Raw genomic sequence first — 14,212 nt, 5'->3', positions numbered from 1 at the left:
TCTGTGCTCGTCTGCTTGTTAATTCCAGCAGTCTGGCCTGGAGGTTGTACTCCCAGAGAACTGCTGGGTGGTGCGGCCCTGCACGTCCACCACTCCACACACAGACCTGTGCTTTGGCTTTCTGACAGGACAGGAGCGGGACTGCACTGTCCCCTAACCTGCGTTGTGGGTTGCTGTCATGCATTCATGGTAGAGACAGCATGAAGAACCTGATGCCTTTTTTGGAGCTTGTCCAGCTATACCGGAGCATGCAAATGACCACTGATTTTCTCTCTCTCTCTTTCTCTTGCTCTCTCGTGCTCTCTCTGTATTTTCTGTGCACAGGTCTGGGATCGAGGAACGACAACGTGCTGACAGCTGGTCAGAGTTCCTCCGAGTGACCCAGGTGCGAGGTTCCTCTCCCTCAGTCTGCTCTGTCCCTCCTCCGCTTAGATTTCTCTGTCATGTCTCTTGTACTCTCAGACCTGTCCAGCCCTGTCAGGACGATGAATCAGACCTCAGTACTGTCACACACTCAGTTCCGTAACTGATTATGGATACTTTTGCTCCATAACTTAGACATTCAGTCCTTGGGCAGCACAGGTAGCCAGCCGGGTTGTAACTTGCAGTGAGCAGTCATCTTATTTAGACACCGTCCACAAGGTGGCAACATAGCTTTTTTACGTCATACGGTGTTTGACTGTGTAGTCTGTGTTCAGAGCTCCTTATTCAAATTTCAAACTCACATGTGAGTTGATACCATACTTAAAGATTAAAGGCTTCTGGTTAAGCTGAGCATTAGCTGTGTGACTGATGTGCTTAAAAATCTGCCTGTTAAAGTCTTTTCTTGTGTTGAAATCATTCAACAATAATAAGCACTAGACTAATATGATTATATGTTCCCTCCCTTTCCTGCACAGAATCTTTAATAGCCATAGATAACTTTCTGTTGTGCTCTGTTGTCTTCTTATAAGCTCCATTTTTATCTGTTAGAGTTCTTGTATTAGTGTTCCAGTTAAAGATTGGCCTGATGCAGAACTTGAGTTGACCAAAAGATGGCGCCAGAGTTTTGTTCTGAACCAGCAGCATCGTTGCAATGATGGGGAATAGTGTAACATTAACTAACCAAGCATAAGATATTTCTTGAAAAATGGTGTCAGATTAGGTTTTAAATGGACTTCGCTGCTGCTTTGTTTAGGCCTGGGTCCTTATTGGCCCGTCCTTGGGATATATGTAATCAAAAACTGAGCCTGCTCTCTTAGTGTTACAGAATGATGATGGTCAAAGTTTGGCTTGGGAAATACATGTATACTGGATTGTTGGTTCTCTAGATGTGTCCAGTCTGTGGCTATGCCTCTAGGCCATTTCCAGCCTGTTGTATTTACTCATATGTTAAGTAACTCGTTCTCTGTCCAGTTGGGCCATGATTCCAGTGCCCTTTTCATGAAAAGTACCAATTTTGAAAAAGGGCAGGTGATGTCTGGGTGGGTTTTTTCTCTGTATGTGTTTGTGGTGCAGTGTAGGGTAGTGTTTGTGCAATGTGTAAATACTGTTATGCAAACACTAAATACAAATATTTAGAATCGCTAGCCATAAGTCATCAATCTTTGTCAAACATCACTCTATGCGCACATGTGCTACTGCAGAAGTGCAGTGGTAGGGGGTCCCTGGTACATTATTTTTCATTTCCAGTGGCTAGACACTTTAACAGGACTGGGAATAACATTTCATTTATAGTCACTGTTGACATTGTTAGTTGTTACTATGGTAGCAGTGAAGTTATGGGAAGAGAGCCTGGAACACTTGAAACTTTGGGCCATGCTCACAATTAATGATATTCTTTAAATGCTTTGAATTATAATATCAGTAGTTTTGTTTTTGATGGTGTTCAGAACCACCTTGCACGCATGGCTAAAATGTACTGTAAAATGAAACGTCTGCTTCCTATACCAGAAACTAGGGCGAGAGAAACTACAAAGAAATTACAGTTCCGCGCTTATATGTGCACACTACACTTTTAACTTTCTGCAAATAGGCAGCGGCACCCACATGCTCAGTTATTTATGATGGAGTGTTGTTATGCGCCCGAGCAGCGTAGAGCTCTGATACGCCTTTATCAAAGGAAAGAAGCTTGTGGGCTCTCCTTCAACCCTTCAGAAGCTACTGTGTAGATATGTTTTTCTTAGTAAGATTCAACTTCAGCCAGTTTATGCAAATTATATTTGTGCAGTGTGTATTAGAGAAAGCTGTAGACATCTAGCTTGTTTAAGGAATTTTCTCTTTTAAACAGAATGCACCAAATAACGAGTGGCACCCTGGTGAGAACTGAACATGCTCTGCTCAACACTGTTATCAACAGAACAGAAATAGAGCTTTGCCTCGGGCTGCATCCAAGTGTGTTTAAAACGCCTGCTGAAACCTGGACGTCAGGGGTTGTGCTGGGAGTGTTGCATTCCTGTCAGCCTCTGTGGGGATACACAGGGAAGGGTCCAGGACAGGTGAGGTTCTCTGTGACTCCAGGAGATTTAATAGGCTGCTGGAACTGACAGGACTCTGTGGAGCTCAGCACATCAGAGAAGCTGCCCTGACACTGCACTGCCTACCAGAAAAAGACCAGATCAGGATTCAACACACACACACACACACACACACAACAGATGGTAGCAGTTTTATATGATTTTACAAAGAACATGTCTCGGGTGGGAGTGGGTGTGCTCGGGGCATGACGATTTTGAGAGAATATATTATGGTAACGGTGTTAAAGCTAGTATTGCATTACCTGAAGTACTATTGAAGCCATAGGAGCCCCCCCCCCCCCCAAAAAAAAGGTGCGCGCTCGTGCACAAACACACACGCACGCACACACACACACACACACAGAAAACAGAGTTACGGGGGGGGGGGGGTGTGAGGTTGGGGTGCGTGGGTGGGTGTGAGCTTTTTTGGACATGTGGGCAGTGTGACATTACTTGACATCCTGTTGAAACTATAGGAATCCGTTACAGAGGTGAATAAAAATTGAGTGCACACACAAACAAACGTGTGTGTGTGTGTGTGTGTGTGTGTATAATATTAGGGGGGGTCCATTTGTCCCTCCCCTCTGAGCCTTTCCAGGCAAACTCTGAGCAGCTCTGTTCCCTGTGTCTCTCGTTCCCTCCCTCTCTCTCTCGCTACCTCCCTCGGTCCCTCTCTCTCCGACTCTCTGGATTCGTCCTCTTGCTGAGTGCTGAGTGGAGAGCAGGGCTAGCAGCACACCACGTGTGTGTGTGTGTGTGTGTGCGTGTGCGTGTGGGTGTGTGTATGAGCCTTTGGTGACCCGCGTGCATCCGTGCGTGCTGCACCAGGAGTCGGGGCGCTCACACCTCTGGCGAGCCTCTCAGGAGCAGTACGGCCGGGAGAGCAGCAGCGTGCAGGGGCCCGGCTAGCATGGCTCTGCTGCTGGACGCCGCGCCTGCCGCAGGCGCCTACTTCTGCCTGATGAGGACCAGGGTGAAGAGGAGGCGCAAGAAACGCTCCGAACGCAAAGGTCAGGTGCCGATGCCCGCAGCGAGGCAAGAGAGCCCAGGCGGTGTGTTTTGTGCAGGTGTTGCATGCTGCTAGGATGTGCTCAGTAGATCTGGCTGTGGTAGATGCTACTTTAATGGCTCATGGAGGAAACTTGCACTAGACATACTGCAGCTGCTTTTATGTGCTCAGGAAGTGAGTCTGGTCAGAACGGCAGGTTTAGAGTGGCATATTTGGGTTTTCCGAAGGTCTGGGTCCAGCGGTACTGGAAAGACAACCCCCTGTTGGCTGAGGGGGCATGGGCTGTCTGAGCCAGCCACAGGGCTCGCAGGGTCAGATGGCTGAGGGAACAGCCCACAAGGTTCTGCCCTAAAGGCGAGCATTCTGATCACAGCTCCCCCTTTGCCGGGGCTGCCGTTGAGCCTGCCAGGTTGGGTGTGAACACGGTGACACCACGTCACTTGATTTGATTTGTTGCTAAAGCTGAACAACAACAAAAAAAGCAGCTTTTTTTTTTTCTTCATGGGTGAAAAGTCTCGGAGCAGTCGCTCTAAAGAAACCTGCTTTAAACTGCTGCACTGTGTGTACTTGTTGAATCAGAGCTGTTCATACGTATACTGCACATGCGGTCCATACATTGCACGAGCGTCTTTACTGCTGGTGGATACAATGTACACTGCAAACTGCGGTTGGACCTCCCTGGGTCGGGTGCATGGCTGGAGAGTTTTCTAACGAAGCACTTGAACTGACCCTGCTAGACTCCTGGTAAACTGAGCTGTAGAATGGTTTTAACATTACTGGTTATTGAATATTAAAGCATATTTAGCATTTGAAAAAAAAAATAGAACTTTGCCATCCTGGTGTAGAAGAACTGAGTGAAGGTTGTGGCTGTGTTGAGCTATGGCTGCTTTATTTATTAATAATTATGTCTAAAACTCATCTAAACATTCTCTGTCTTCTCTGTTATGCATAGAAAATATGAAAAATAGAAAATATACATGCTCCTAATTGTTTTTACGCACACACTTACATGCTCTCTCGCGCTCGCTCTTGCGCTCGCTCTCTCGCGAGCGTGCTCTCTGTCTCTCTCTCTCCTCTCTGTCTCTCTCTCTCTCTCTCTCTCTCTCTCTCTCTCTCTCTGTATATATATATATATATATATATATAAATATAATTTAAGTATGTATTCCTTTTGTCCTGTGAGTTTTAGTATTATTTTCGGATGTATTGTACTTTTGTCCCTGTTTCCTGTGGGAGCTCTGAAAGCATCTCCCACAGTGTTAGTAGCTGAACTACTGCACATCAGTGCCTTGCATACTATGCAGTCTTTGAATTCCAGCTCCCACAATACCTGATGTGGAAAACAGTTGACAAAGTCAGTGCATTTTATTGCACAAGTTTTTGGTGCTCCATTATTAACAACAGCACTCTCACAAGAACACCACCACTCTCCTCCACCCTCTCAGGAACACCACCACTCTCCTCCACCCTCTCAGGAACACCACCACTCTCCTCCACCCTCTCAGGAACACCACCACTCTCCTCCACCCTCTCAGGAACACCTGGAAGAATGTACCATTAAGAATATGAGCATATTTTCCCACTTGAGACTTCTTATGGTAAGCGTTTCAAAAGATGCCACCCCCGATGTTTTACCCAGCTTTCCGAGTGCGCCTGACTGTCTGTAGAAATCATGATTTCATACAGGCATGAAAATCACATGGGAAGGTTGTGTATGGAGCTTAAGAATGAAAGCCGGGGAGTAAAAGCAGGAGGTGTTGCACCCAGCCACTGGTCCTCCACCTTACTCCATCACCTTTTCACCACACTCCGCCACCCTCCACTCCACCACTCTAACCGATGCTCCATCGCCCTCCACCTCCTGCCTCTGCTCTCCACCACCCTCCATCATCCTGCATGCGCTTGGCATTAGCCTGCGGCAGGTGCTTGGCCCCAGTCTCGCCGGGCAGGATCCTGGGCTCCTGAGGCACGGCTCTGGGCCCAGTCCCACAGCCCCGATACTGCAAGGCATCGAAAGGCATGGGGCTGCTCCTTCAGTCTGATCATCTCTTATGACAACATCTCTCCATACCACCCTTGCGTGCAGACCCGACAGGACTCTCACCGTGACCTGCTTCATGCTCGCTCGCTTGTCCTCTGTCTCTTTGGCATTGTTCTGGGACTCGTGTTGCTCCGGGTGGAATTCCTAGCCTTGAAAACACCAGCATTGTGATGTAAATGTAACCCGTGCCATTATCTGTCTGTCCCTGTAAATGTAAACATTAGAATGTTGGTCTCAAGGTCTGTTGATAGTACTTGTCCATCAGTAAAGTGGCCAACAGGGTGAAAGACTATCCGCACAAGTGTGTTTAGCTTTGATCACCGATGCAGCACTTCATCACTTGATAAATGATTCACATAGACTGTGGAACCTAGTCGGTTGAATGAGTTAGTGAAGCACTCGAAATATTTGTTGGCTTTAGATAATAGAGGTAATCTCATTAAACAAAAACTGCTAGTGTTCCATGCTCCTTCTAAGACTAGTCATCTTGTGTTCAAGAAGGGACATTATGTTCTGGAAAGAGAGTGCACTCGGGGACACAGAGTGCAGTGTGTTCTGAAAGTTATGATCAGTGATGCTCTCTGAATTCTTTGAGAGTTGGTTCTGTATTCATTACTGTTGCATTAATTTTTTTTGCTTTTTTGCAACAGTGTTAACCAAGATAATATTTGGTCTTGATCTGTGGCCCTCGACTTCATTACTTTTCATTACTTTTCATTACATTCTTCATTACATTTCTTTTTCACATTAGACTACTCATAAATCCCTTACTAATATACTTGGTCTTGTAACAGTGTAATATTTTTCAAACTTTTTTTTTTTTTTTTCTTCAAACCATCCAACACCACCGTACATGGCCTCTGCCTCTCCCATAGATAACATTCAGGTCAAAACATTCAGGTGTGTGGTTATTATTTGAACTATCATTTTTATGATATCATTATCATTATCGGCCCTGTTGGAGTGTGACACTAATTGGCTTGTATGCCGCTAAAAGCCTTGTGTTGCCTTGAACCCACATGCAGCTCAGATCTAACCAGTGAGCAGAACTGTCTAAGAACCAGCTGTAGTTTTACATATCGCCAACACCAATTCCTTACAAGTCATCTGCTATGCACATATATAAGATTAAGCCCTAATTAGTCTAGCAGAATGATAAACATCTGTCAAAGCAGATTACTTTAGCAATAAAGAGCTTTATAAAATTGGTTAGGCATATTGTCATAACCTACACTGGTATATACAGTGCTTTTCCCACCTTAATTTGTGTTTACAATTTGGAGTATGATAAACACCTGTTTTTACACACCTGTTGTCACCCACACCTATTTTCTGTTTGTAGGACAGCAGTGTAGCAATAGATAAATGCTGCTAAAAACCTCCTAATGTCAAGCAAACACTTTCGCTTTTCGGCTATGACGGAGCTGAAATGAAGGTGTGAAAAAGAAACCCCCCGCAACAGCGGATGGGTGGAATATTCCAAGCAGAGAAGCAGTGCATGGAGCTCATCTCATTGCCCCTGGACAGGGGTCAAGGAGCTAGAAGCCTCTTCATTGGGCTGCTGATGACATATGAAATGAATAGGAGGACCAATTTCTGCCCAGCCAGCAGAACAGTGGAAATGAGCTGTTTCAGATGGCCTGGATATTAACAGCGTTCGCAGGACTCGCTGACGACACCATCTATAGCAGCCCACAAATCACTTTCTAAAGTTGTGAAGTGCGAACAACTCAACACTGTAAATGCTCTTAGCTTCGTGCTTTTAAGTCACACGATGTGACAGTATATTTTTTATTCATTTATTTGTTCTAAAATAAATGAGCACGGTTACTAATGAGTAACCTTGATGTCGCAGTCACTGCTTGCTCTGCTACAACAGACTTAATCTGTTTCAGTCTCTTCCAGGGATTAATTTTCAGAATACCTGCTTCTTTTTGTTGTACTCTGTGTGGCTTAAGCAGTGAGAAATGGCAAGCAGCACGTGCAGTACGGTCGCGTTTTCACCCCGGACGCACGGTGCAACAGGTATAATGGGTTTGTTGTGAAAAATACAGATGCGTACCCATTAACGGTTCTCTTATCTTAAAGATTAGTAATGATTTGATTTGATTTAATAGTTGATTGAACAGGCCATTATCCTCTCCAGTGACACTCGGCGCATCTTGACAAAGCCAGTCGTGCTGATGTCATCAGAGTCATGTCCCATCCTGTAAGCGATGCCTGCACGCTCTCCGTTGATTGAGACGACTTGGCTGTGGTGCTGCAGCTGTCTTGTGGGCGTGGGCTGAACAATGCTGTTGTGCTCTGTTGTAGTAGGGAATTAGCTGGCTCACACGAGCGTGCCATTAAAGCCTCCTAATTAGGCTTGATTAGCATGCTGCATTAAAGGAGGCTGAATGGCGCAGAGGCTGTTGTAGTGTAACACTCCTGAGAGAGAACGCGCCTGCATGCGTGCGTGCGTGCGTGCGTGCGTGTGTGTGCTGCATGAGAGAGAGAGCGAGATCTGCCCTTGAAGGAGGATGCATTGTGTTGCATTCAGCCTCATTAAGCAAACTGTAGTTTGAATGGCCTCTAATGTGTCCTATGGGTAAGTAACTCTTACACAAACAAAGCGCCCTCAGGGTAACGGCACGTCTGCAGTCTGCTTGCACACCTTCACTCTTCAACAGACGGACAGCACGACAGACAGCACGTTTTTATCTGTGGTCTGTGGACTTAGCTGTGAGTGGCTTGTGTAACAGCACTAAACAGGTCGACTGGCAGAGGTGCATATGGTACTGTTGGGTTACTTCATGTGTCTGTCTTTGTCCTTCTGTGTGTGTAGTTGGATCTATGTTAGCATGGGTGTGCAGCTGTATCGGGGTGTGTATGGGTGGGTGAGTGCTTGTGGTGGAGGAGAGGCAGTTGGAGGCTCTGTCCTGGTTGGGCTGAGTCCTCCCTGGCTGCTCTACTTATTGCTTTCTGACCTTTGAGATCATGCACACACCTGCCTGTCTATCAACATTACCTTCAAACCTGCTAATAACCCAGCCACAGGGTGTGAAATTCAACTCACACACACACACACACACACGCGTCTCCCCCCTAGTGAAGGGATATTAGAGGAACTGACCTGGCCTTGAATGTGAAGTACAGTGATAGTCATCTGTTATGAGCAGTGGGGGCACTGAGGTGAAGAGAATGGGAGGGAAGGAGGGAGGAGATGAGGGACAGACAGACAGAGAGAGGGATGGTGAGAGAGAGAGAGAGAGAGAGAGAGAGAGAGAGAGAGAGACTGCTACAGAGTGCTGAGCCTAGCAATCCCTGCTTGCTGTGAAGTCAGAAATTTAAGACACATTTTGGATATACACAAAAACACACACTCTCGCACGTCAGACCCTTTCACCAAGTTAATTAGGAGCACCGTTTCTTGAGACCGTGGATGCCATTACAAAACTTTGTAGTAATTTGTCAGGCAGCCAAGGCACAAGCCTGCTCTTTGGCACTGTGAGAGCTCACTTCACATGGCATGGCTGAGGATTGCCACCTGGTTTCTCTTCTGGATGATATAGCTGTAGAGTTTGTACTGTAAGCCCCTAAACCATGTGTGTATGTGAGAGAATCTCCTGAGACAAAAGGGATGAACACCTTATGCTGCTCCTCTTATATGAATGAATAAAGAGGTGGATGGGTTCTCTTCTCTTCCGTTGGCTCAGTGCGACTCTCTAACTGCTCCTCCGTAGATCACCGTACACACCTGCGCCCTATACACGTCCCCTCAGCCTTGCCCCCTACATATCTCCCCTTAGATGTCCACTTAGACTTGAGACGCTTTGCATTGAACTTTCCAGAGAAAGATCGCTTCTTTCTTCTCAAATCCTGATGCTAAAGTTTTGCGGACGTGCTTCGCGATGTATGAAACTTTCCCTCCTAAATTCATTGATTTAGAGCTTTGCCCTCTTTGTATTATTTGAAGACAACAGGCTGTGTATTTTCTGCACTTCCTATATAAGGGTTAGTAATCAGTTCAGTCACTTTTTCCTTAAGCACTTTATTGACATTTACACAGTGGGCAGACACTCTTATCCAGGGCAACGTTCTGACATGGTGAATCTAGTGTTTGGAATTTTGCTCAGGGACTCTTATTGGTGTAGCATAGTGCACTTGCCCAGATGGGGATAGAACCCAATCCATATGGGAGAAGTCACATATTGTTCCTCTTATTCATTAACGGAAAATGTTTCAAAAACACCAAACCTCTGCCTGTTTTATGCTAATTATTCTTTCACATATTCCAAGCTAAAGTGTCTAGTCCTTCATGTTCACCTGCAGTGCACGTCATCTCCAGCCAGTTTCCCACAGAGCTCGTCGTCGTCCATCAGATAAGCGAGACCGCGCTAAGCACTACGCTCAGTTCGGCGAGGGTCACGTGCCTGCCACCAGGGGTTCTTTGTTTAATACTCTGAAAAGAGGCCATTTGCATCTTGGGACACGTTCGCAAATGGCGCTCTCACCAACTGCCGTCCTGTGCCTTGGTTTCAGTCCTCTAAATGGTCCCCTCCATTCACACCATTCATTAGGCAGACATGCCACTGTGTGCTGTGATTAGCTGGGCTTGCCCTCTCCTGACTCTCTTTCGGAGCACGGGCAGCAGGAGGCCGCTGCTCCCGCCTCCTCCCCGCCGCCCGTTCACCGCCGAGCGCTTCCAAAAGCACAAACCACTTAGCCAAAAGCGTTCCGTCACCGCCTTTTATGTGGAGGAAATACCTAAACGCATTAGAAGTCTAAAAAACCTGCAATTTACCGTGAGGTGAAAACGGTGTTGGCGGCCTAATTCAAATCTGTTAGCACACGTTAAAGTGAAGAAATTGAAAAATGGAGACAGAGGGTCTGTACCACCCCCACCAAGGAAGGTGATTCATGGTGCAGACTGGCAAGACGCGCGGTGGGGGGTGAGAGGGCGTGCACCCATCTCCCCCAACGCCTGGCCCATCGGTTCTAATCTGGCAGAGCGACAGCTGGCCCTGTCTGCTGGGAGCCCTCTCCATTAGGAGCTCAGGCAGGTGGTGTTCCCCCACACATGTGGCCCATTAAGGATCATTGCGTTGGCCTCAGGGGTGGCGGGATGGCAGGCCCGGGTGGTGGGGGTGGAGCGGAGCCCCACTGCAGCGCAGCAAAGCACCTTCACACACAGGCAACGCACTTTCACCTCTTTCCCAAAGATGCCCTCGGCTAGCACGGTAGGCCTGGTTAAGTGCGCGTGCATGGTAATCTGATTTTGAGCTCTGAGTTCTGCTAGTTGCATTTTTTTTCCCCCTTCTTCATAAGATTTTTATTTTTATTTTTTAAATCATCACTTTAGCGTCTCTGCTATGAAACCTGAAACTAGCTGTCTGCTCTCCCGACCTCTGGCAGATGAGAAACGCAGCTGCCCCTTGGCCTGGGAAAGGCTATCGCCTGTGGGCAAAATATCATTTCGGAGAGGTAAATGGAAAAAGAAGGAGTGGGTAGCAGCGCTCTGTTTTGAAGAGGGGCTCCTCATTTCTTCCCGAATCGGTTCGGACCGCTGCACCTATCCATCTGCGTTAGGGCTCCGAGGGGTGGCTGTGACAGTCTGCGTCAGGCTGTTGTGCTCCGGCAGCTTCCGCAACCCCCCCATGCCAGCCCAGTTGGCGCGGGCCATCCGTCTCTGTCTGCTCTCCCACTCCCGCACATGCCCCGCCCCCCACCTATCCCATGATTACTTTTCCCTGCCCTCTGACCTCCACCTGCTGCTAATGAGGGGAGACCCTCATCTCAGCCCAGTGGCTACCACAGGGCTATGGATGTAGATGTGAACTGACACTTCACTAAGTCACGCACCCCTTGGTTACTGTTGCTATGCCTATCAAACTCTCTGCGGCATATCCAGTTATAGCAGTGAGAGTTATACCAAAGGAAACGGCAAAATTGTGGAGTAATGGTTCTGAAATATCAGAGAAAAGTACACAGAGAGGTCATTATGCATTTGAGAAATACATTCAGAGTCTAATTTGTTGGCAGAGTATTGTAAATGAAAAGGGCATTAAATCAAGGGACAAGTTCAGGCTATTGACTATTCAAAATGCTGGGCAAACAAAGTATACAAGAACAACAATGTTCTTGCACAGAAGAGCCGGACAAGCTATACTTTATTTAAGCTAAAATTTAGTTACATTGGTTCTTTCATTTTTCTGTTAAAAGTGTGACTGATTCTACCACAATGTTTAATTTATATTTGACATCTGTCCTCTTGCATTTTTGGCTTTGAAAAAGCCAAAATAACCTCTAAACTTTTAGTCTATTGGCCGTTGGACTTGCAGATTCCATATGCACAGTTTTGGCAATTTTCCTTGTTCCCTAGAAAGCTCGATAGGACTCCTGTGCCTAGTTACAGCTGCGGAGGATTGGACGGTGGCCATCCTAGGGAGGGGCTTAGCGAAGGGTCAACTGCCACATTCCTCAGTCTGTTATCCTCTTATATACAACCACTCCAAATGAAAAATAAAATGTCATTTCCATTGTGTTGCCTCATCCTACCTTATGAAATAGGTCAGCCATGCAACAGAAGCAAGGCAACCTGCATCACTGGTGTCGCCGTCACCCGACTCCCACATCTTTAATTCTGTATGCCTGGTTCTATTTCTCACAGCCTGGATTTATTTTTAAACAGCACGATTACGCTGTCCACTTTAAACAGCTCTGCCTTGTAGCATTGTGGCTATGACCCTTTGATGTTTTTGGGCCAGAAACCCAGTCTAATCCCTAATAGGAGCTTCAGACCCGATATAAACAATGATGGATGATACCTGGGCTGCTTTTAACATTGTGTATGATGCAGTGTCTTCTCTGATTTGGAAATGTTCGAGCACAGAGAGAGACATATTAATTTTCCATTTTCTAATGTGTTAGTTGAATGTACGCTGAAAGCTTGAGGTTTGGAAAGCGGCGTGTCCTAAACCTCGCTGCTCCCGGCTTCGGTAGGACCGCCTCATTTACGTCCCCCTCACGTAAATTTCCCTCTGGAGGGCAAATAGCCGACCCTAACGACTCCATCATTCCTTAATGCTCCCATTTTCCGCCGGTGCGTCTCCCCGTGTCGTCCCGAAGAGGTCCTGATCAGGACGCGTAATGGGACAAGGACCTCTCTACTGGACGCACCCTAATTGGTCTTCGAAGCAGGAGCCTAATTGTAAATGGGTTTTATATCACTGCTTGTTTCCTCTGAAGCCCTTCGAAGGGCCGGCCACTTCCCGACGGGTGGAGGAAGGCCCTTCACCCCGCCCCGTCTGCGCCTGACCCCGGGCTGCGCTCCTTGGAGGTTTTTCGTGGCGCGGCTACATGAGCTGCAGATGGAAGTGCCGTTCCGGGAGAGCTGCCATCAGTGCGGAAGCAGCGGTCCAGGCAGACTTCTGTGTTTAAAGTCACAGTGGTCTGTAGGGTGGTCAGATCGGAGGTTCCTCCTCATTCCCACATTAGCCTGTTTCTTTAGAGCAACAGACTAACAGAGGGTTAGACCTCATGTTACTCTGGCAAAGAGAGATTAATATGAACTTTACCCTTGGGAATGTAAGCTTATAAAAAATCTTGCAATAAAATCAAAACATAAAACAATGACAGCAACCAAACAACCACTGGTATATAAATGTTTAATCTTTAATGTGTTAATGCTGTTTTTTTGCTTCCTGACTTGTTTGTTGAGTGTGCAGGGTGCGGAGGAGGCTCCTTCACACTTGCCAACGAATCACACATGGATCACAAATTGAATCGTGTTGGCTGATGACATCAGCCAAGAATTTGTGTCAGAGGGAATAGTTGAGTCCTACCATGTTGTCAACCATCTTAGCTTGGCGAGTCATTACAATCTGTGATGTCTTAAGTCATGGGTGCAAGGTTTTGCGCTCAGCCTTGAAGACGGCATGGGTCGCGCAGAGACCCAGCCCCTCGGCCTGGACCTTCCCGAGAAAGCCTCCGAACGTTTTGCCTGCTTGTCTGTTTCTGCTTTGCGGGCTTCTGTTGCTCTGACTGGTAAAAGATTTTGACCAAAGGCTAGACCACCCTGCTAAATCTGTCACACTGAGATTGGTGTTTTCGGGAGAAAAATAATCCCTAAAGACCATGTGGAGCTACTGGCATATGATGGACTTGCCCTTTTGTTGCATCACATGCACTAAGACAAGGCCTCGTGTGTCTGAGAAGAGAAAAGGTTATGAATGAATGTTTATCAAAAAAGTGAGACACGCGAAGGATGTGGGTGACTCCTTTTGCTCTACACCGAGCACTAGAGCGAGGCGAAGAACGTTTCCCCAGTCAAATACAGCCACACTCTACAGCCATAAAAGTAGAACAGAGTCTCCTTGTGAGTTTTGTTGTCGAGAAACTGGTAAGTCAATGGAGCATAAATCCTTAGCTCAGCACGACGGAGAGGCAGCGAGTGGAGCAGCCATTTCTCAGCCAAAATGGGATTTTTTTTGGGGCGGACAAATGTGAAGGACTGTGTGTGTTGTGGTGTAGTGGGGGGGGGGTCTCTGGGGAGGTGCAGTGAGCCGTCTCCCATGGCTAACGTGTCCGTGTGCTGGCCACCTGTCCTTGGCATGATGGACTCTGAGAGAGCGGTCATTTATTGCCATGAGCAGACTTTCATAGCTATGCATGCAGGTGATTTATGAC

General features: G+C 47.0%; 1 protein-coding gene across 8 annotated transcripts in view; it reads left to right on the top strand.

Annotated features, from left to right (window-relative positions):
• Nucleotides 1-14,212, top strand: part of adarb1b (adenosine deaminase RNA specific B1b) — a 91,006-nt gene that overhangs the window by 54,743 nt on the left and 22,051 nt on the right. For 2 of the 8 annotated variants that reach the window (XM_035520554.2, XM_081713152.1), the window contains exon 2: nucleotides 325-385. The exons of 2 other annotated variants lie outside the window; for them this stretch is intronic. Coding sequence is in view for 2 of the 6 variants with exons in the window: in XM_081713151.1 (XP_081569277.1) it covers nucleotides 3,406-3,505 (100 nt within the window). In the remaining 4 variants the exon portion in view is untranslated. Of the gene's footprint in view, nucleotides 1-52; nucleotides 190-324; nucleotides 386-3,042; nucleotides 3,506-14,212 lie in introns of those variants that run through there. 4 more of the 8 variants (XR_004775387.2, XM_081713151.1, XM_035520564.2 and 1 more) reach the window with 3 other exon arrangements.

The sequence above is a fragment of the Electrophorus electricus genome, chromosome 4 (assembly GCF_041902795.1).
Source record: "Electrophorus electricus isolate QZ-2024a chromosome 4, ASM4190279v1, whole genome shotgun sequence".
Taxonomy (NCBI): domain Eukaryota; kingdom Metazoa; phylum Chordata; class Actinopteri; order Gymnotiformes; family Gymnotidae; genus Electrophorus; species Electrophorus electricus.
Note: the sequence above shows the minus strand (reverse complement) of the source record. Positions and strands in the feature narration are given on the sequence as shown.